Source organism: Pygoscelis adeliae, unplaced genomic scaffold (genome assembly GCF_000699105.1).
Source record: "Pygoscelis adeliae isolate BGI_AS28 unplaced genomic scaffold, ASM69910v1 Scaffold40, whole genome shotgun sequence".
Lineage (NCBI taxonomy): Eukaryota > Metazoa > Chordata > Aves > Sphenisciformes > Spheniscidae > Pygoscelis > Pygoscelis adeliae.
Genome location: NW_008823953.1, coordinates 744,056 through 768,771, shown reverse-complemented (window position 1 = coordinate 768,771; position 24,716 = coordinate 744,056). Strand labels below are relative to the sequence as shown.

At 36.3% G+C, this 24,716-nt stretch overlaps 1 protein-coding gene across 1 annotated transcript in view; it reads right to left on the bottom strand.

The window, feature by feature from the left end:
* Positions 1-24,716, bottom strand: part of SUGCT (succinyl-CoA:glutarate-CoA transferase) — a 326,679-nt gene that overhangs the window by 286,784 nt on the left and 15,179 nt on the right. Inside the window, exon 6 of the mRNA XM_009321484.1 lies at positions 5,552-5,643. Coding sequence (XP_009319759.1) covers positions 5,552-5,643 — 92 coding nt within the window. The remainder of the gene's footprint in view (positions 1-5,551; positions 5,644-24,716) is intronic.

Below are 24,716 nucleotides of genomic sequence, written 5' to 3'. Positions count from 1 at the left end.
TTTTATACATGTAGGCCTACTGAGAAAACTAATTAGCACATGAGAAGGCTTTTGCTCCTCAGAGCTATCACTGAGAAATACAAATAAATAAAAAAAAAAAACATTTCCCCCATATTATCTGCTGCAAGTTCTCAGTTTGTTAAATTGTTCTTTCTTCATTACAGCCAAGATGCTGGGATGAGAAGAAATCAAAAAGACTTGAGATTTTGCAAACAGATGTGCAGCAACATTCTTAGTTTGAAAACACTTCCCACTGTTTTCAAAGTGTCATTAATTTTACCCCGATGGAGAAAACTACACTTTGAAGATATAAAAATCAGGACTATTTTAATAGATTGGTACATATGAATCTGTCTTCTCAAGCCTTAAGTCCAGCACTTTCCTCATTAAGTACTAAACTACGTAATGTTTTAAAGCAAACACTTCCTTTGCCTCAGTAAAAGGTTCACCTTTATTTCTAAAAATACTTTGACAATTTCCCTGTACAGAACACTCCTACAAACTACCCTAACACTCCACAACCTATAATTCTGCAGCAGTCCACAAAATTTCTACTCTTCCTTGGTCTTTCTACCAAGATCCATGAGTAGCTGCCATTTTTCACCCTTTCATCAGCTTCTAATGTCCACCTGTGCCATAAATCAGCTTTTATGTGACAGGACGCATAGCTGTAAGTACTGTGAAATGGATTCATTCAGGTTTTCATCTCTATCCTGCAGAACAAGGGATATGAAGCTGCCTTATATGAAGGACAAAGCTACACACACAAATACCTTCCTTTAGACAGACCTTCAGCACAGCAGTAGTTCTGTGTAGTTAACGTTATACTAGTTCCCTGAGCAAAGTAAGGATCTATACAGTAGGCTTTTATTCAAACAAATAATTTTAAAAGTAACAACAACCACCACCCCCTGCCAGCCAAAAGTGATATTACTGTTCTGGTAGAAGGACAAAATGTAGCCCTAGTCAGGAAGAAAGTGCTTTAAGCAAACAAAGCCATGTGGGCTCAAGGGCTGGGTTGAACCCTACTTAGGGGCAGCACTTGGACATGCCCTTTGCTCATTTGAAAAGATGAAGATTCACTCCAGTAGAGCAGACCTTTTCTTCCATCACTGCGCTTTGCTATTGCTCAATCTTACCACTAGTTTACACTTTTATTCCTAATTTTTGCTGTTTGCTGAATTCCTTACAATTTGTCAACACATTCTGGCCCAGAGATAGCCACAACACATTTTGGAAGCTTCCTTTCCTGAGTCTTTTTTTTGCCCTTTGACATAATTTCCCTTCCCAAGTTTACATCAATAATAAAAAAATGATCCATTAAAAATGGAAATTGTTCTGAAATTACATGCTTGATAAAAGTATTCTAAGTCCAGTAGTCTTTACAGATGGGAAATAGCTGCTGAAGCTAATATGAACCAGCAATGGCTATATTTTTCAACAGCTCTGAGCTATATACCACGTGCACTCTTTTGTTGCAGTTCGTTTGGTTTTAAGCTGAAGAATGGCCCCTCTGGTATTGTAGATCCCAATCATGTCTTGCTGTCTCGTGTTCAGTAAAACAAAAATGTTTCTTCAGCAAGAAAGAATGCACCACCATAAAGATACCCTGAATATCGAAAATTGCGTGTAATAATCCACTTGGAGATGGAAGGGGATTTGTATCCAAATTGGGTTTTATTTAATTAATTTCAAGTTATTGCCTTAATGAGTCATAGAAATTTTCATCAAAGGGATATTCATCTGGCACTGATGTATCTGAATATATTAAGTAAAAGCTTTCTGTTCATCAAACATGAAACTGGAATGTGGTGTTTAACCAGGAAATAACTATAAATTATGTCATCCAGGACAATAAAAGTGTCATCAGTGTAAACTTTGTCCTTTTAGCATATTTTAATTTATGTAAAGAAAAACTGAATGTGGCCTGAAGCAACAACTTTCATTCAAAATGGGTTTGTGGTACAAATTTACACAAAACAGATTCCCCACTCTTGCTTGTAAATTTTCATAAACACACTAGAATTTCAAATTTCACAGGTGTCATACATTTCTAATACAGAGGTAATCAAGTACATGTGTAAGAGCTTGAATTCCATGCAGGTTTCTGCACATGAAAACATGGTTTAAAGATAGCGTTCTACTGTACACTGAATGTGTTTGGTTTTGTACAATCAGCAAAAACAACATTAGCATAAATGCAGTTGTTTAGTTGTTTGTGCCTGTAACTTTGCAATATTGCAGAAGTTATAGCTTGATTTCAAGGTTCAGAACTTTGCTCAGAAGCATTTCAAAGTAATCAGCATTAAGTCATTTCAGTAGTGACTATTTCCTAGCAAAAAAAAGAAAAGCAAGCTGTTCACAATTTCTTTCTGCAGGAATCTTCTCTCAGATCTTAAAAATCAGATGTATAAAGCATATGATCTTGTCTCCCTTTCAAGAGGTTTATACTGTGTGCCAAATGTGGTATTACTGTGTATCTTTGGTGCATTCCACATTTGTATTACACTAACTTTATCTCCTTGATAAAAAGATAACTTGGATAAAAAACACATTTTAGTCAGAAACTTCCATCTCTTCCACTGTGATCTCTTTACTGACTCAAAAATTATAGTGTTACATGAAATATAAAGTATTGAAGAAAATGAATGTTACATATGTGACAGACTTAATGAAGGTTTTTTTTGCTCAAAATCCTGTGCTGGTAATATACTGATTTCAGGGCTTATATTAAGACTTTATTGGGTACTGAGGCCACGCCTCCAGTCAGTAAAGTTACGTGATCTGCAACAGTAAACTGCTTTCTGAGACATTAAATCAGTAGCCAGATGGTTGGAACAAACTAAAATTCACAACGTGAAACTTCTCTAAGGTAAAATGGAATATATAGTTATTGGTTCTATTCATTTTTAAAATGTCAGATACAGGACATAATTTTAGTACCATATTATTATAATGCTTTGTGAGAAGCTGTAAATATGTATCAACATACCTCAAACTTAAGCACCTCAGTGATGTATGTAGATGTTTTGTTGCTGCTGCTCAAATTCATTATAATTTGTCTACTGCATCAGCTGATACCTCTAAGACCATCATGCAAGCACATTCAGTGGCTGAAGGGAAGTTTCCACAGAGCACTGTTATACTGATGTTATTATACTGATCCTCTGTATGCAAATGCAATGCAATACAAATGCAATACAAAACCAACATCGTCTGTTATAACTTTTTTTTTCCCCCAGTTCATAAATAAAATTGAAAATGCCAGTCTTAAAAAAAAAAATCATACTCTAGTAAACTAGGGTATGCTTCAAATGATCATGTTACTTTTGGTATATGAATTCCACGTTATCTGGTCAACCAATAATTCAGGGTTTAATAAAGAAAAACAGCATGAAAAAGCGAGTAAGAGTCTTTTTTCTTCTTTACTGTGGCCACTTTTCTAAATGCTGACTGAAACAAGGTTTTCTACTTTTTTCAGAGCTAGTTTTGTGGAATTTTAAACATAACCCAATCACATGAACATAAATGTAGAACATAGAAGATTTTACTATTAATAATACATTGTTATTTTAAAGTAACTTTCAAACAAGCATACAATATGATTTTAAAGCCACTTGAGTAAATTTTCACTACAACAAAAGGCACATTTGCTTCTTTGGAGTCATTGACCATTTAAGTCTTTGAAACAAAACTGTCACTCTATACATCAGAAAATGGTTTTGAGAAACTGATGAAATAACGTACCACCAACTTCAAATAAAGAAAAATAAGAAGCAAGTTTTAGCATGTTTAGTTTAATCATGCAAGCGAATGACTAAGTTTGAATGAATTGTTAAAAGCCCCCAGCGAATAGATGGAACTGTTACTAACAATGATTAAATGATTCCTATGATCACATTGCCTCAAGTCCTGGTGAGGTGATGCAAACATCTGGATTTGTAGTGTAGATTTTAACACAATCTTTTAATAAAATCCATCTTCATAATGGCCACTGAGGACTATTACTCTCATAATACAATTTACATGCAATTATTCAGTATAACACTTGTATTTTCTGTCATTCACATACCAATGAAAAGCTTTACAAGAGTCCTGGGTTTTTTCAATTTTTCAAAAATACTTTCCTTTATTCATGTGGTACTAACAATATTTGCCCCTTTCGAACAGTTTAATTTTGTTTGGTATATTTTGAGGTGTGCACGAAGTTTCTGGCATTGTACTGGAAGTACAAACCTTCACTCTACAGACACCAGGGTCAGAATGTAAAAATTACGCTACAGTTTCTGTGACCAGTCATTGCTTAGTGTATATGTGCATTATACATTTCAAGAGTAGTACCTGTAAGGACTGCACTCAACTTCATGTCTTCTCGTGTTCCAAGACGGGACTTCCTATGAGTATGTATCATTAACATGGCAGCAATGGGCAGACAGTCTTAGGACACTAGGCACAAGGTGTTTCAGTTTCCTCAGTCAAACAATGCTTGACTTTTTTTTTTTTTTTTTAATAGAAAGAAGGACTCTGGTAACAATAATTGCCACAAGCACAGAGTTCTGATGTTTGCCATTGATCTCGGCAGAAAACAAGTCGATTGGCAGAGTATCAATCCTACAGTAAACTTATGTCCAGATCATGCATGGTTAGCTTTCAACAACCTACTGAAACACAAATATCTGACACTAAGTACAGAAACTTGATGAACTCCTTGCTCATCATGAACATCCCCATCTAGGGCACGCAAGTGTCATACTCGGAAGATTTGCACTACTGCTTCCAGAGTATCAGGATCACCACCACAGAAGACCATCTAGTGTTTATGATGCATAGAACAGACTTGTAACACTATCTCGCTTGAGAAGTGACATTTGGAGACCACATTCCCTGCATCTGTAGGTGATTCAAGACAGCTTAATTAAATGCCTATTTGGCCAGCATTTTTCTGAGGTGAAGAAACACATTCTATGTATCCCTGGAATCCAGATACTAAACTACCTCTGTAACGCTTCCTGCACTACTGCAACTACCAAAGATCTTGGATATCAGTGGGAATAGCAGCACATAAAGCTTTTCCAGAACCACTAATGGCATCTCTCTGCTTATTTTCAGGCAGGATGATTGAAAAGACAGTTTGTCAGAGTTATCTAGATGGCTTCACAATTCCTTCTTTTAAAAAGGGAATACCAATATCAAAGCATGGGTGAGACTTCCCACACATATTCATGGTTCCATCATCCAGGTGTCAACAATGTGTCTATTACAGCCCTTGAAGTGACTACAAGTGGCCATTAACAGGTTAGCATAAATTGCCAATTTATTCACTGGAGGTCTATTTTCTGTTTCTCAGGCATTGGCTTTGTGAGCCTGGAGTGAGATACCTGAAGGACATAAGCACTATCATTTTCTTAGATTCCCAGAAATAAGACCTCTTGTTGGACCCAGGAGGGTATGCATAACAGATGTGCTAGCATAGGCTAACTTGCTCCATGCAGCATCAAGTTTTAGTATATGGCACAAAGATTCTACTAAATATTTAAGTTGAGCACCATACCTCATGCCCTGTGATATGCATGAGACCAGAAACAGCAGCTGCAATGGAGTCATATCCACCCCTCTGAACCACTGGACCAGTCTGACCATAACCTAAACCAGAAAGAGAACAATTAGTAATTCAATCAAGGACAAGTACAACATAAACACATATTACTATTTTAGTACAAAAAGGAACCACTAGTATTTCTCATCAGCTTTTATTCACAAGTTGTCCAGATTGTACAACCAATGAATGCTATTGTATTCTATTTATTCCTGCACATTTTTAAGAGTAAATGGTTGGATTTATCCTGTGCGGGTTGATGATGCGTTTGATCTTAATTCTAGACAGATTCCTGGCCCTGCTATGTTTCATTCACTTTGGATAGAATTCCTTTTTTAATTTGCTGGGTGAGCTGAGGTGGGATTCAGATGTCATTTCAGAGGCTCTATGGTATCTCTACAGGCCTCCAACTGCTGTCCAAACAGGGCCCATGTCGCCTGTGTTATATCTCCACTCTGCCATAAAGATATCTTGAATACCACAAACAATACTAAAATCATGACGCTACGGTTTAGACACATGAATTGTTCCCCCCTTACTTCTCCTACTTTATTCCACATCTAAACAGAGCTACCTTAAAAATAAAACATTGTTTACACAGAGGGCAAGGCTGGCCCTTTAGCAAGTACACACAATCTGTTTGCCAAGAGTTAGCAACAATGAAATGCAAAATACAAAAAATTTTTATGGATCTACGTAAATACAGTTTTGTTCAGCTATAGAATTAACTTAGAATTAACAGCTGTAGCCAGAAGGATGCTTTCTTGCTTTTCTCTGCTTTAACTCATCATGTTCTTCCAACAACAACCACAAAATCTTCCAGTTGAAGAGGTCTTGCAGGATCAACTGAAGAGGTATCAACCCTATTCCCCTGCCAGGGATTACTGCCTGTCAATCACAGTACAACGTAATAATTCAGCGCTGAAATTGGAGGCAGCTAACGTACTGGGCCTGTACAAAGTAATGACCTTAAGTGGTCAAAGAGCCAAGTATGGTTTTCTTTTATGGAACCAATGACCACCAACACAGAGGGAAGAAGTAAACAGGGAAGGAGCAACATGTTTGATTGCTATTATTAGAACTAACAGAAACTGTCAGAGCCCTTAAGAATCAGATTTAAGAGTCTCTCCCCTCCTCAAAGAGGCAGCAAATTCAAAAGCTGTTCTCATACTTTCTTTTCCCTTTTCAGATATGTCTAGGAGAAATCCCCTCATTACAGGAGCAAACAGTCAGGAGATTTGTCACAGACAAGATTCCTAGTTTGGATGGCACTTTTAAGGCAATGTTTCTGTATTACTCTTAGCCGTGAGGACAGTATTAAAATAAAAATGTATCAACATATACTGCAAGATAAAACTTCCTAAATCTCCTAAATTCCTTTTAATTATTCTCCCGGAATAATCTTCTCTATTTACAGACAGTCTGTTTGGTAGACGTGACAGTCTAAACATTGGCTTTGTTGATTACAGCACACAATTAAAAATCATTACTCATTGGGGTAATCTTCCTCAGTTCCTCCGCTTGGACCAACGCTGTTATGTACAAAATTCATTAGCGACGCCTAATGTACAGTGCAAGAGAATAATGATCACTTCAAACTGGAGTTAAAGCACTTTGTTACTCCAATTAATATTTAGTAAATCACACCAAGCAAAACTAGCCATACTGATTTTCCCATTATACCACAAACTATCTTAACTACCTGATAATTTTTCTGGAGACATCAGATCCACATTGTCAAAGCTGAGGAGGAACTCAACTGCTACACTCAGTGTCACAGGGAATATCAAGATACTACAGCCAGAACATTGACTTTGTCAATGTAGCCTCAAAACAAACATTTTGGAAGAAAGGATTCAGAATTTTTCTTATGGTCAAATCTGTATCTTATTGACTTCAGTACACACAAGAGAAGAAAAAAAAAAAATACCACTTTACCCACTTTTATTGGAAATCATGTCTCTGACAACAGCTGACTGTGAGACCCTAAAAAGCAACTGGTGACATTTCCTTTCATATTTACACACTTAAGTTTACAGAAAATAACAGTGTTTTCATTTTCAAACATAACACGACTAGCAAATAAAATATGGTGGATCCACCCAAAAATGCTCTGACGGGCTCTAACTAGGCATATACCATTATATCATTGGAATGAACCGTAGCATTAAAACCATTTAAATGTGTGGGGCCACTTCAAAAACAAAATCTTGCTCAATTAAAAAAAAATACTCAAAACAACTTTAATTGAATAGTGAAAAGCATATTGAAGTAAGTGAGAAATTATGTACTGGCCTCAATTATTAACAAAGAAAAGACATCTCAACACGTCTGCTCACACAAATGTTTTCATAAACAGAAAACATCTGAAAATTAAGCATTTAGTATGTAGACAGAACAACTATAAAATGCTTTGCAATGCTCCTCTGGTAAGGACAAACACCCATCCCTCAAACACTATATTCAGGAAAGGTGACAGGCAAGAAGACATGCATCTTTCTAGTGGTATTTTAGAAATACAATTTTTTAGGTCCTTTTCACACATTATAACAGCCTGGTTTCAAAATAAAAGTTATTATTTAATGGCTTTCTGGTTAAAATTAGAGGTTCTAAGGACTCTTTAATTAGACAGGTCACAATAGATTAAAAAACAAAAAAACACATAATTCTGCTTTTGATCTGAATTCTGAATTGACAAAGCTAGTGTGGGGACAAAATCTTTTGTCATTGGAAATGGTTTGGCCCAGGAACTATGGACATATAAAATGCCTGGAAGAAGAGGTAGCCATCTAACTATAAGAGTTAAGTGGCAAATAGCTATTTCTAAAAATGAAAGATTTCGTTGCCCAGACAAAAATCAAAGGCTGAACATTATTATTCTAGTAAACTACACAGATCAATGGAGCCACCCAGTGCAGATGTTTTAGAAATAACTATGAACGCAAATACAAAAAGTTTGAAGGAGAGCACAAAATTACATTCAGAAAATTTTCAGCCTGGTGCACAGATCTCACCATAACTGTAATACACACACATATATGTGGTGTATATATATAAAAATATATAAAACAACTTCTTAAAGATATAAAAATGCCACACGAAGTTTATGTTTGTCCAAATACCCTGCGTTCTCTCACATGCAAAAGAGTAGATTTGCAATTACACATGCTTAACCCTAAATATAGGTTTCTGTTCAGTATAACGTAGTTAATGGCTTATCAAGTTTAGATGCAACGGAAAATACTTTAGACTAAAAAGATAATCCCTGTTGAGTACAGAAAGAATAGACTTTACAGCGATGGTCTCTGAAGGTGAAACAAGGCAACTGATTACACTCTTGCTCTGAACTGCCCTCTAGTGGCCTTTACCTCCTTAGGCTACAGCCAATATTGAAATAGTCTCTTTCTACCAGTAGAGAATTTATTTTAGTCCCTTAAGTCCAGTGAACATATTTTTGTTTTGGGGAATATATTTCAGAGGAGAGACAAAAGAATTTAAAACTTAATTTAATAAAACTGAGAGTTTTCTAAATCATTTCAGCTGGAGAGGGAGCTGCATAGATGCCTAATCTCATGTAAAGCTTTAGACTTGTGTAAAACGGAATTGGGAAAGAACAAAAGAAAGTTGCACTCCGCCTAAATCCCTATTCGACTCCCAAAATCCCTATCCTACACCTTGCACTGGGAATTTATTCTGATACCTGCCACATCCTCGCGTACCTAGATCTCAAAATTGTTGTGGTATGAGCTGTTTTGCTCTACTGCAAAATGTACAGCAGTTTCACAATCCAACTAGTTACATGACACAATAACCCCCAGTCAGATCTCCAAGTGCATCCTAAAAATTGTCATTGTCAAAGCATTATTTGACCTGCATAGCAAGCATTTGAAACTACCAGAAACACAAACTCTTAACTGTCCCCTAAAGGACTACTTGCTCATTCAGCATAGTCACTTACACCTAAATCTTCCAGTTCCTGTCCTGACCCTGGAGCCAAGTCTATCTTCTACATAAGAAAGTGTATCTTTATTGTCTTTACCTTTTTATGAGCAAGAAAAATGAACTGGGTATGGGACAAGTACAAAACAAGTTCCACTGGCTACATTATATCAGCTTAAGGGAAACACGGGCCTCTATGGTAGGCATTTACAAAGTGAATGCCACAGCTTTCCACCACCAATCCTACCCCTCACAATTTCCACCAGCAATCCTGCATCCTTATCTCAGACAAGAATGGAGAAAGTGACCTTACTGGCTATATTTAGCATCCTCTGTTTTTCGGAACTTTCTAAGTGGTTAAAGATAAATTTGCAGCTGAAAATTTTGAAAGGATATACTTAAGACCTTCACCATCTCTCTTTGTTAGTCTGCAGCATGACATACAGGGTATGAATATTCAAAATGAGACATGCTTAATGTGACATAAAACAGGATATATCTCTGTCCCTGTATCTATTTTTTTCATATTTGGGGGAATATGACAATTCAAGTTTCATAAAATAAGGCAGCTAATATGGAATAATGCAGCTCACAGCTGTTCTAAAAAAGCCTCCAAAGTTGTTTGAGCACCAAAACTTTGATACAAAGCAACAAGAGAAGACTCAAGATGCCTAAAAAAATATTTATCTAGCAAAACTGGAAGATAATCAATCATGTCAAGATAAACAGTAAATTATAATAGCACTAAGATCCTCATCATTAGCTGGGGGCATTACATAAGTAACTTTATGCAAGACACTAATCGCAACTGATTGAAGATTCATTTGGTAAAATGAATTGAAACAAATAAATTTCCCATAAATATTGGCAATATTTACCCATTCCAATTAAAACTAAGAGTGAGACTGCTGCTATTATCCATATAAATTACATCGTTATTAATACATCACAATTCCTGACAAAGAGAAGGACTGAAAGTATTTCTTTCCCCCAGATTTTTCTAGTTGGATCAGAGACACCTAGTAAAATAAAGACACTCTTCAATGGGAAATAAATCTTAGCTACTTCTCTTGGGTTGGTGTGACATCCCTGCTCTGATGAAAGGGGGCCAATTAGTCTGAAACACAGAAGTCACCTCTGACACAATGAAGCTAATCATTTCTGTGCTTAGTGTACAAGTGCCGTGTGATGGCACTCAAGCTTTGGAACATACCACAGGAAAAATGAAAATATTTCCAGGCATCATATGGGACAAAAGTTTGGAAACAAATAACGTCATAACAAACTACTGCTAGTTTATCCACTTTAAAATGGTCAATATATTTATCACATAAGAGAGGCATACTTTGCTTTGGAATCCACCCTAAATGATTCTGTTCTGAGAGACAAAAATAAATATTATGAACTGAGAAAGGTCAGGCTGAAGATTAGGAAAAATGTAATAACAGTAAAAGCTGTTAGACTGCACAAAAGTGTTACTAGTGAAGCTGCCAAATGCTCAAAAATGTCACACTAAATTTAAAAATGCTAGCAAAAACTGTTTCCAAAAAGAACTCTGTTCGAAAAACAGACTAATGTGTCTTTCCAGGTTTACCTTTATAATACCATGTCAGCTACAACATAGCTTTATTTCATTTTTGCCAGATGACAGTGGGATTTTTAGCTACATTTATGGCAGACATTCTTCACAAATTTTAAGAAAGCAGGCAAACCAAATAAACAACTTTGTCCCAGACAAAGTTCCATGTGTCTGTAGATCCCATGCTATTCCAAGACGTGTACTGAACACGCATTTGGACACCCCATTTCCTTGCTTAGGAGTTACTAACGGTATGATGACAGGATTCCTAACGTGTATAAAAACAATTAATTTCGGCTAGGAGCTGCCTGAAAGCATCTGGGATAAACAGACACCAATGTGTCGCAATATCATCACTTAAAGGACAATCACCCTAAAAACTAATATTTTTATGGAGGTTACCTTAGATTCACTTGGGATTTTTACAAAGGTAAACAGAAATTCTTCTTCATTTCTCAGGTTCTTGTGCATTTGATTGGTATTTGATGAAATTTAACACTTTCCCCAGGATCATGGGTCACTAACACAGTTTGCACCTTCCACAAAACAACAGAGAAAGAAGTAAATCTTAAAAAATATTACTAAAAAGCACAGGAACTGGAAGGGAGACAAAAGAACACGTGCAACACCTGAAATTGCTACTCTTGTTTCTTCAATACAATTAGTTTTCAAGCTTATGATGGCCCTGTAATTAACTGCTACAGGAAAGTCTAAATGTGATTTTCTGTGTCATAAAAAGAAAGGTCAGCATTTCTCATTATGACCTTTGTCCAAAATATTTGTATCACATGCTAGAGAAAACCAAAAGCCATCATTTCTGCACTTCTTCATGATTTGATAGCATGATAAAACTTTATAAGACCAAATATAAAACACATTGTACTAAAAGGAGAGGAAAAACCAACACGGAGACATGCTGTCAACACAGACCAATTCCCTGTAGCTCAATTCCCACATGACAAATGACATTATAAAGTCAACCTGTACAGGATATTCTGAGCAAAACATAGAAAAATATGTTCGAAATAGGCATTTCTACAAATAGGGACTAAACATTGTCACAAATTCAATCCAGATAGATGGCTATCCCTGCTGAATAACAAATTAATGAGAAACACCTTTTGACTTGTTCTATTGCCAAAAGAAAATATTCAATTAAAGACAGCTTACATCTTTACTTAATAAAGATTAATGAAACAAGCAGAAGAACACAAGCAATTCTCTGTGATGAGAAAAATCTAACAGACGCATTATATGAAACTTTGCAATGTCAGAGCTGCCAAATACGTTAGCAAAACGAGTAACGACTTTTGGAAAATGCTTGCCATGTGTGTTGGTCAGAAGGAAAGGAAGTACAACTTCCTGGGTAGGCAAGCTTACAGGAGATCAGAACCGATACGAAAAAGGTGAAGTCAGAGCAAACTGTCAAGAGAAATGAAAGGAGTTTAAAAAAAAACAAAACAAAACCGACCTTAAGTCAGCAGGCATAAAATCTGACCAACAATCTGATAAATACATTTCATTTCCCAATTGATGATTGTGAATGTGTACAATATATCAATTACTTTATTGCTTTTATACATGCTGATTTAGACATTCTAACACTGTATTTTAAACAAAATCAGGTGTTATAAATTGGGAGGCAAAATAAAATAAAATTATTAAATCAAATGCAAAACTTTCTTCTAGGATTTAGCTACTGAAAGACTAGAAGGGGACAAACAACAGCCTCTGCCAGTTGTTCAACTCCATTCAATTTTCATGTGATCTGGGTGCCCAGCCTCACACGACTCCTCTGAAAACACCAACCGCACTTCTGGGACACAGCCACAGACCATTTCAAACAACACAAGCCTGGTTTTCAACAGGCTTTTAATCGGGCCTGCAAACTTCTGGGCCATATTTTCTAGCTTTTCAACATGCCAAATATAAGTTACAAAAAAGCAGTTCTTCCCTCCATAACCTAAACTGTAATTACCTAAGAGATGCTACTATCACTCTCTTTTGCTAAGTCAGCTAAAGTTTAACTTGTCACTCTGAATTTCAAGGCAGAAGCAGCTTCCCAATCTAAGTGGAGGCACTCTTCTACATGATCTCAGAAATCAAATGCAACATGGTGACCATTTTCTGAAAACAAAATTTCAATTAAAAGCTTAAGCTTTTAGATGACACTCAGATTAAGTACTCAAACTTTTTTCCACCCGCCTTATAAGGAGGCTGAGAGACACCCAAATTCCCCACCATTGTTTTGGGTTTATACAAATATTCCTAGCTACACAGTCTTAAAGGTAACAACTCACTCCTTGTAGCCTGCTTGGTACAGATACAGCTGATCTTATGACTCCAAATGCTTACATTGTAAAAACTAATTTTAAAATAGTTAAGTCAATTACTCCTAGCAGCGTAGCAGTGGCATTCCCCCAGAATCCATCCAGGTTGCAAAACTTGCACAGAAACTAGCTAAATACTGAGGTGAGCTGTCTGTACTAACCTCAGTGTGTCCTCACCTGCTTTGCTAGAACTCCTCCGCCCACCCACCTCTGCCATGATATTACTACTAAGGTAAGGGAGCAAATGTCTGTGAGAAACACCTGGCTAATGCTGGGAATCAGCCAGGAGTCAACAGAAAGATACCAGACTTCAGCTCAACAGATACTAACAATCTTGCTCTTTCTGTAGTGAAAAAATGTGTAAAACTAAGGAGTACCTACAAGGTGTATTTTCTATGAATATTTATAACACTATGGCCAAGCAGTACAGTGTCAGGATGGCCTCAGAGAAGTCTCAGCTCTGAGGCCACAGATACACAGTAGTTTCTGATAAGGACACTACAAAAAAAATCTGTAGTGGACACAATTGATATTTCACATGCTTGGGTTTTCCCCCCCCCATAAAGATTTTCCTAACACAATTACCTCTAATCAAATTCTCTGACTCATATCTCATTGATGAGAAACACTTTCTAAATAAATTAATACAATACAAAATATAACAAGATACCAGTTGTTCAGTCTGAGCAACTGAACAAACTTTTGATTGGACAGAGCACGCAAACATCTTGGGACATCACTTTGTGAAGGTTTTCAGAACCGCAATTAAGTTAATAGAATTAGAGCAACTTATAGCAGAGGAGATGGTATCTTTACTTCCAGACCATGTATTTTACTATATTTAGGTTTTTCAGTTTGAATGTTAAAAGAAGTTAGGATTCATTACCAAATTCACTCCCACATATCTTAAAGATCATGACTTTAATTTGACAGAAATAAGAGAAACTGACAAACATATATTATATACCCTGAGCAGGTACATTATACATAACACCCCTTCTATTGTACAAAGAATATAGTTTTATATGAGTAAGCACCTTGTAGTTGCAGTTCCATAAAATTATTTTGACAGATGTACTCTCTTAAAAGACGTTACAAAATTTTGGCCTCCCATTCTCCTCTTAAAAAGGTGGTCAGGGTTCACTGCAAGACATGATCACAATGGCACTAGGTACCCCTATCCTGACTTTGCAATATCCACAAGGACTCTACTCCTGGACAAGAAAGTCATCCTATCTATTAGAAAGCTTTTCTTAGTGTTTAATTGGAATCTTTTTTGCTGAAATTTTAACAGTTACTTCTTGTCCCATGTATCATAAACAGATTATTCTCTTTTCTTTACAAGAACTTTTACTTATGGGAAGGCTGTTATCCACAAACCTATTCTCCTTACACGCTTACTTTGCAGTAACATCTACAACTTCCAATAAAAAAAGTTTTCTCCACAAGACAATTTGCAGATCAGTGGGTTTCAGCCAACACTGACATAAACACTGGGATACAGAATGCTTTTAATGTTCAAGTACAAGGAAAAGTACCAGATACTGCCACCATTTTGGTTTCTAAAAATGACAAAATACAGGCTATTTTTCAATAGTTTGTGTCTTCTACACCCAAAACTGTTTTCCTTTTCTTTGTTAGCTACTGACAAAGTGTTTTATTTTATCACAGTATTTTAAAAACAGAAGTAACGAAGACCATATGCTTACTAGGAAACATTTTCAGGTCAACACCAGCTACTTCCAGTCTTCCTACCAATCTAAGACCCCCCACAGAAAATACCATGAATGGGCACAAAGACACTGGATCTTTGCACCATTTTAATAAGTCATATTCATTTATTTGGTGAAATCTCAAAACCTCACCATTTTGAACAGTAAAACAAAAAAATAATCCCACAATCTTCATATGAAATAAGTCCATCAGGCAAGGAAAAAAGATTAATAAAACAACATAAAGCAGATAAGAAGGCTACAAGACAGGAGATTCCCTGAAAAATATTTCCTTTGGAAACCAGCAGAGAAATCTTTAGTAATAAAAATCAAATGTTTGCTGATCTTTTCTTGGGTCTTCTCTTTAGAATATTAGAGCTCAAACACAATAAATACTGCTTTACAAAAGCCTACTGCAAGGCTTCTGAAGCTGCCTAAAATCTTCCAGCTTTATTTCTGTTAACTTAGCTAGGCACCAGTCCAAGTATAATAGCTACTGAAAAATAAACATTAAACCATCAGTAAGCGTCTCCACAATTGTACTGTGTTGCTACGCTGTTCATATCCAGGATTTCAGTGCCTAATCTGGTTTCATTCACTGTAAACTAACCCAGTGTCAAATCTTACAACTCACAGGCTCTCTGTCTGCTATGGTATTCTTCATTAGGACAGAGTCCAAAATCCTGACGCTTCAGATTTTATACAAAATACTGCTATTTAGATGAAAGAACAAGTAATGAGCATGAAGTCATAAGAAAAATATTACTTCCATGCACAGCTGAAAGTCAATACTTAATTTTAAAGCAAGGAAGAATTATGACTTGTTCATTAAACTTCATATATGCTTCATATTGAACAACGAATGGGAACACAGTGCTGCAGAATAGCACTCATTTTCAACTGTTTCTTATTCCTAAACTCACAGTATTTTGGACATTCGGGCTATGTGTGACTGAAGAAATAATAGTGGAAAAAACAGCAAAGCCCTCCTGCTAGGATGCTTAATGCCAGTGCAAAAGGCTAGCTCAATCACTTACAGAAAAAAAAAAAAGCACTCTAGCTGCTGCTGGTGTGCTGATGACAGGAGCAGCACAAACTCAAAGATTTAGTGTCACTGAGCTAAAAAGCCCACCTTCCTGGAGGTGCACAGCAGACCTGAATCATGCAAGGATATCAATCCTACCAACAGAGAAGGGGTCCTTTCAGCTCCCATCTGTTTCTCAGCAACCTTTGTTTCAACACACCTCCTTTCAGCTTCCACTCTTTTTGTATTAGTTTTGGATTACTGATACATTTTGGAAGTTTGGTCTGTGTCGATGCCAGAGCCCTTTAGTACTCTAGAGGTTCTGGCAAAGCACTGCAAATATAGGGCAAATATAGCTTTCCGGACCAAATTACACTTCATACTAGAATGTAAAACCATTTACAGAGACACACCTCTGAGCAGACCAATTTTACCAGCAAAAGAAAAGTTTTGTCAATATAACAACATATTTGCTAATGGCTTCTGCCAAAACAGCTAAACCAGTCAGTGTTCACACCTCTTCACATTCCTGACCAGCACAGCTGTGCTGACAGAAGCCTGTTGTGTAGAAAACAGCCTCATGCTCAGTTCCAAAAAGTTGGTCAATCAGCTGAATTTTACAGAAGCCTCCTCTTTTGAATAGGCCTGTTTGGGATCCCAGTATGCTAATTTTGCAAGCGGCAGAGAAAAAACATATAAACCCACCAGCAACATGAATTTAAGTAGGAAAATTATCCTCTGATTCTGCATCTTGACAGAGCATAACTACATTAATCCTGTACAAAGAGGTATCTTTAAAGTTTGTTTTTATTCTGAAACACCCTAAAAATGCACCTTTGTGATACTTACATTTCAACCACTCCTGAACTGAATACACGCTTTTTGTGTATAATACAGGTTAAAAAGTATTGTTGCAATCAGCACTAGAAAAACTTGAAGACTCCAAAAGTCAAGTCCATTTTGCTTCTCCTCCAATTAAGAGCTACCCAGCTGAATTGCTCTGCAACACACCTCTGCCAAGCCTTGCTGGTTCACATTTTACTCTGTGACCTTTTGGAAACTCATGTTCTCCAAATGGGTTGTAAAGGTGTGTTTAAGGGGATTTAGTCCTGCAATTGGTATTTGGGCAACAGTTCTGTTGATAACAGTCTGGAGGGACCGAAAGCACAGCGAATCTGTCCGTGCGCTGTCTGAGCTGTGCTAATGGGTGTAAATGTTTAGCTGGTGTCTGAGAAGCATAGAGTAGCCCAGGAATATGAAAACAAATGCACTAGATCACTCAAGGCCCAGCTAGCTACATATTCTGTCTCCAAGAATGGAGAAAAACAGATGCCAATACGGACAGGATAAGCCTATCTAATATTTTTCTTGAGTACTCTCCCAACTTCCAGCAGTTTGCAGCTGACAGTCTTCCTGAATAAGTAGATATGGTTTTAAGTGGGCTTTGTTTTGGTTTGGGGGTTTTTTGGTTGTTTTTGTTGGTTTGGTTTTCTTTTTTTTTTTTTAAACATAGTCCATCTTTAGAGCATGACAGAATTGAGAGGTAAAGTTATGTGACACTTCCCAAATCATCTGTTTAGGGGTAAGACACACAGAAAACCTTTGCAAGTTTCAGGTGCTTAGACTAAGCAGACACTTTCAACTTACTTAATTACAACACAAACAAGAACAAACAAAAAAAAAATCTGTGAGGATTTTGAACAACATTACAATATTTTAACAAGCAATCCCAAAAATTCAAATCCTATTAATCAGGCTTCTAAAACATATGACCCTTATAAAGAAGTATTAAAAGACGTGAACAATAAAGTAGAAGTAATCCAAAATAATCCCATTATTTGTCATCTGTTTGCAAGTCTGATTAACAGTGGAGTCATTGTTTCCCAGTCTTCCTCAGAATGATTAGGATTATTTTTTTTTCAGTAAAAGTAAAAATTATCACAAAATAACCTAACTCCTTATGAAGAAAAAACACCAAATACATCACTAAACCCAGTATGGAGAAAAAAAAAATACTGGGTCTAACACACTCACATAATGTTTTTCATTTGTGTCCAGAAAAGCAAAAGAGGTAAACACCTGTTTGCAGATGGATCATCTATGATACAAAACAGACAGCAGGAAAGATTTAGGAGATCTTCATAAGCAGCAGAAATGAAGATCAAGTTCCTTGTACAGCATCAGAAAGAACCCCCTGCTTGTGTATCTGTGCTTCAATAGGATATTAATTGGCACCACAGGCTGGGAAAAGAAATTAAAAGCTCCCACTGGTCCTCATCATTTATTTCTGAATAAAGCAGTCAGCTGCTGGAAGGTTATAACAATATTTGCTTTATTTTATATATAAATAACATTTACAAAAATTAAGTTTCATGTGGTTAGGATTGCCATTTATACTCCATACACTAAGTATTTCACTCTAGGAAGAAATACTGGTCACAAAGTGCCAATCCTAAGGCAGCAGACTCTGTTCTGGAATGGGTCTCGTGACAAGCAAAAGGAGGTCTGGGGACTTTACAGGTGAGTTTCTACAAGATAGAGTGAAGCAGAGGCACAACACTATCTTAACATTTACTGCCAAAATGAAGCAAGTCCTTAAAACATGATAGTCCCTAAATATGTAAGGGCAATTTTCAGAAACCTCAGCTATAGTACCATCTCCCTTTAAATCAATGCATATCTCTTTTCAGAGTCTCCTTCCTGAAGTTTTGCATCTACACAAATCATCTTTTGGTCCTAAAGTACTGAGATTTCACTGACAGCACATGCTGCTACACCACGATAAATGACTCAACCAGTTAGGCCACAAAAGCAATGCAGCTATAATCCCTAGGGCCAATTTACCATGCTGGTTTAGATATAGCTCCGTTTTTTTTCCTACACAACATTATCAAATGATGTAAATCTATCCTGACTAGCCTCAAAAATTCACTTTTGTACAAGGAAAGATGTTACATAAACAGATCAAAGTTGTTCTCTCGGGGAATTTACCAGCAGAACTATGTACCACATAAGACCACCACTGATACATCAATGCACCACCATGGTGATCGATTGCTTTATTCTTCAAAACAAGAATAATTGTTTCTTCACTCACAGAAACAAGTGATTTTTTCCTAAATTATAATGAAAAAAGTACTTTTTTTACATCATCGAAGTAGTATTTGGACATCTGCATTTCTGCCAATTAATTTCCTCACATAAGCAAATTCTTTGCCTTTTTAAAGTTTTCTGGTTTGATGGCTCAGCCAAAAGGAAAACTTGACACAACTCAAATGACATATGACTACAAGTTTTTCAGTGTGAGGTAGAAATCTGTTCATATGTCTAGAAAAAAAAAATCAGGTATCTTGGACTCATGAGATAATACAAAACTCTACGTCTTCCATATTAAGTTTTTTCCAAGTATTAATTTGTAGAAATTCTGCTTGCAAACACAGTATAACACAAATAGAGATTATCACATCAGATTCTTTAGCTACTTTATTCATATGGTGAATGCAAGAAGGAATCATAGTTTGAAAAACTGTCCTACTCCCTGGCAGCATAGGGAGAACTAGCTCCTTGGCTTTGATTTACATCAAGCAAACTTCCAATCATAACTTTTTGTTTAACTGCTTTATGAGACTATTTAACCCTTGTGCTTTATAAATTAAAACTGTTGCCAATTCTTGCAGAAATTCATATTTAGAATTAAGTCTTAAAAGCATGAGTACATTTGATTATGTATTGATGGCCACCTCAGATATCAGAGTAATTACATGTGAGAAGCATAATAACCTCTTAAAGCGCCTGCTGCATGCCATACAGCTAGTTCTTTACTGCAAAAGGAACTAGTTACCAATCTGTGCAAACATGTAGTTTCCACTGAGAATTACAAAGCAGCACATCAGTGCGGAACAGAAAAGTACCGAAGTATTCAATTAATCTCTCTCTGTATGTAAAAACTGCAAGGTCATACCGTAACTTACCCCCCTCAAAATCAGACCATCATTGAATTTGATTATTAAGTTTCTTTCACATATTGATCCTGAGGTGTACAACAAACAACTGACACCACTTAGTTCGGTATTTGAAGAAGTCAGTAGTTATCTGCTGGCTTGTTCCAAACCCCGAGTGAATATCTTAATAATTGTGCCTGTTCTCCTGATCTATATAATTGTCTACTCCTTCATTTTTAATTCTACTAGCATCTTGCTCGTAAGAACATAAGGCAGCAAACTCTGCAGAATATTAAAAGGCAAAATTTTCTCTGCAACGCACTACCAATTTTAAATATCCAGTCTTCCAGCTTCACGGGATGCCTTTATTTACTATTCTTGAGAAAGAAAATGGCTAATAGTATATCTGTATAATTTATTATTTTGTATGCTCCTCTTGTATTCCCAATTACTTAACTCTCTGAAAACCAAAGACAATCCACGTCTCCGTCATGTCTGAACTCTTATTATTTTAATTACTAGCTCCCAAAATTTTTCTTAAGATTTTCTTTTCTTAACACTCTCATTCTTTGAATACCAAGTAGCATTTTGGCTACTTCTACATATTAAGCAAGGATATTTTTTTTTATGCTTTCACATACTACCAGGATCTTCATTTAAGAACTACTATGTGGAAATCTACAGAATGCTTTAGGAAAAGATGGTTAGATGCCCACAGTAGTTCCTTCTGATCACAGCAGTGGTTTTTTGTGGGTTTGTTTTTTTTTTTTTAGGGGAAAAAAAATGAGGTTTCCAAGCTACATTTCATTTGCAATGTTTTTCACCTATAGATTGTTCTCTCAACTCTCTTCAGTTGTCCACATAATTTTTGAAATATGGTACCCAGAAGCAGACTTAGCCTTCCAACTGAGACCCTACCAATGTGGAGCAGGGCAGAGAAACAGTCATTTAGGCCATATTTGTCTTTATATAATCCACTATGATACTAGTCTTTCATCTAACAATATGACATCATTGACTTATGTTCAACTTCGATCATGCCACACCATTACCACCAAGCCTTCCGAGAACCCTCCTCTAACCTATACTATATTAAAAGGACTTGATTATTTCTGATTAAGCACAGTACATTGGACTTGCTCCAACCTTTAATTCTACCCTTGCTCTTTTATTTGTGTAAATAATTTGGTCAAGGTCATTTTGAATTCTAATCCTGCTGTATAAATTTACTCCCCTTCAGCTTCGTGGGCCTTCAGAGCTGCATGGAGCTCTCAGGTCATTAAAGTGCAGCTTTTACACCAGGACTTCATCACTGCCCACGCCCATTGGGAATGCTTTAAATCCCTGGTTTCAGGAAGAAAAACCGAGCAGAGTTGCTGAGGCCAGCCCTCCATGACTCTTCTGAGAGTTAGCCACACCCCCAGAAACCATTTTAAAGGAGAGCATGAGGCTGTAAAGAAAGTGATGTCTTCTACCTGTAAATCAGCTCCAGATTCCTCCTGCCCCTCAACTCTAAACCCACAACAAATACCCTGTAGCTCATGATCACATGAGGACTTTGGGTTCATCCACATTCTATTCCATCACCTATTTTGAGCAAAAAAATATCCAGCATCATCAGTTCTGAGGTAATGCGTTCCACATCAATCACGAAATACCAATAGTTATTCTTTATATAATATGAGAGCTAAGATATCAGGGAGTTTCTGATCACTTTTGAACCAATTTTTTAATTATTTCTTGTACGCCACATTTCCCTAGCCTGTCTATGAAAGCATTACTCAAAGGTATCAAAAACTTTACTACAGTCAAAATATATAGCACAAGGTTTATTACCCCGTTATAGATAGGTAATTATATTGTCCCAACAATGATTTGTGTCTCCACAAATCCACAATCTGCTCCTCAACTCCTCAAAAACTGTTCTCATAGACTACTTTATCTCTAGACCCTGATTACTAACTTCTCTGAACTGCCCACTCACAGACAACTTCAAAGTATCAAAAAAAATGACAGATCAAGTCTTTAATCCGTCCATCTTCCAACTGCATAATGCAAAAACTAACAGATTTGAGAGGCTTGATTTTCTTTTCCAATGCTGGAAGGCTCTATTTTTATCAAATCAAACTCAGGTAGAAGCTTCATATTTTTTCCCCTCCAAATGCTTTATTCAATCACTGTCAGCACTTAAGTTCATGCCTCAAGGCTTGCAAACCTGTGATTTTTGTGTTTATTTAAGAGAGGTATAATGTTCACAGTTTTCCAGACCTGCCTCCTTGTTCTTAAACCACATTAAGAACTACTGGAAGCACGACACCCAGTTCCTTCTGACAATGCTTCTTTTGACATATCAGTCTCTGAGAGTGCAGTATCTTCTATTACTAGAAAACAATAGAGCTGTTGAAAATTTCTCTATGAACATCTTTTACTGAAGACTGGTACCAAGACACCAGTGCTCTTTTTTGCAGTTTCCAGTTTCCTTAATTACCTCATTCTCCAAATTGTTCCTGCTTTTAATATATTTTAAAGACTGTTGTAACCCTTTAAATTCTGAGTTAATTCTCCTAATTTCCATTTCATTCTGCACATCATCCTGCTTGCATTGGCTTTTTGGCCTATTTGGCTCAACTAGCCTACGCATTTTGCTATGCAGGCGTTTTTTGCCTTTTTTTTTTCCCCCTTCCAATTTGTTGTGCCTAGTTTTAGGGTCATTTTGCCTTTTTGTAATTTCAAAAAAAAAAATCCTATTTTTAGTAATTTTGGGTCACAAACTTTAATAACTTTTGAACAAATTAATAATCAAGACCATTTCTGTAGTTGCTATTATTTAGTGACAACTGCAACCATTGCTTGAGCCAGCTTCTGAATACAACTTAGTTTCCTACTTGTATGCTATCAATAAATAATTTACAGCATCAAGAAACTATTTTGCCAAATGATATCATATTATGAAATAAACACCATTTTTTTAAGAGGAAGCTATCATTTTGTTGGCAGGTAATCTATCAATTTGTACCAGAGAATTATATCCAGACTATAACCATCTAGAAACCACCAGAACATCAGTCGTCAGGGGAAGGAGTGGGCACGAAGACACAGACACTCCAAGTTATCTATAATTTTATAGGCCAGAATGATTTGGTAAGAGGGAGTCTACAAACTGTGCGTAATCCAAGGCAATTCCACATCTTACCACAGTTAGTTCACAAATTAGAGGATTTGAAGAACACTTTGGCTAGCCTTTACCCAGCAAAACACACTGTGGTTGGCTTTTCTTTCCTGTTGTGAAAATACTAGAAGCAAAGTAGGATATGCATCAAAACTATAACATTACATCTTCTCATGAGAAACCGCTACAAATTATCAGTACAAAACAAGATGTACTGGGAAGTACCAAATGCTGGTTCTTTTGAGTTAATAATAACTTTTACGTAGAGGGGTGGAGTGAAGAACTGTTTTCCTTCTCATAGATTCATCAGAATCACTCAAGAGACACATAAGATTTACTTACTATTTTTGAAGAAAAAGTGTTCGTTTATGGATCTTAAGGACTTTATGTACATTAAATAAAAGCTACATATACAACAATTCCAGATTCAGACCCATATGAAACTCAGGTGACACACAACACTTCTATAAAACTTTTGCCATTCTTTCCACCTAATTTTTGCCTTTTTGCAACAATGCTGTTTGCCAACAAACAAATTAACAGTTTACTACAGTCAAAGTGTTTGTAAATTCAGAGTTAAGACTAAGTTCTTTGGGGTAGAGACTGCAAATCCCCAAGAAATGTAATCTGTTACAGTAACACAAAGTTAATAAAAATACCAATCCCAAAAATCTTATCTTCGTAATTTATTTTGGTTGAACTAAGAATATTTCTAAGATTTTCTATGATTATCATTATGTATTCAATTTCTTTCATGCATAAATACACAAAAAAGTCTTTACAGGAGTAAAATTTATTTAAAAGGCAGAAAACTAAGCATCACATCTATATTTTAAGAATGAAATGACAGAAAATAAAATATTGAAACAAAATTTTGCAATGCCACAAGCAACATACAAAGCAACCTGCATGATACAAAGTATTACTTTCTAGAAAAGGAGGAAAGAAAGGGAGGAAACAAAAAAAACCTGAGGAACACTACCTCTGACAAAACCTGTGCACAAGAGAAGAGTAAGCACAATTCACTCAAATTAGCAGAGCAAGGGGATGAGGCAGAGAACCTGAGAGGAGTAACTTCCATCATTCAAAAGCAAACTACAAAATTCTTTCAAAACATATTGCCTTCAGAGGCTTTAAGAAAAGGAAAAGAAAAAGTGCTTTGATTTCAAAACAATGTTGTCCTTTTAAACAGTGCCCCCTCCTGTTCAGAAATAAACTGTGACTTTCTTAGTTGAAGTGCTGCACAGACCATAGCGATAGCAACAAATGGTCACTCCCTTGTGACCTGTACATGATTTACTTTAACCAGCCAATTTTCAAAAACTTAAACCAATCTCAACCACAGAACTGTCAAAATATATTTATTTAAACTAGTTCTAAGATTACTCTCATCAGCAAAGCCAACTTGTGAGTGAGAACAGACAAT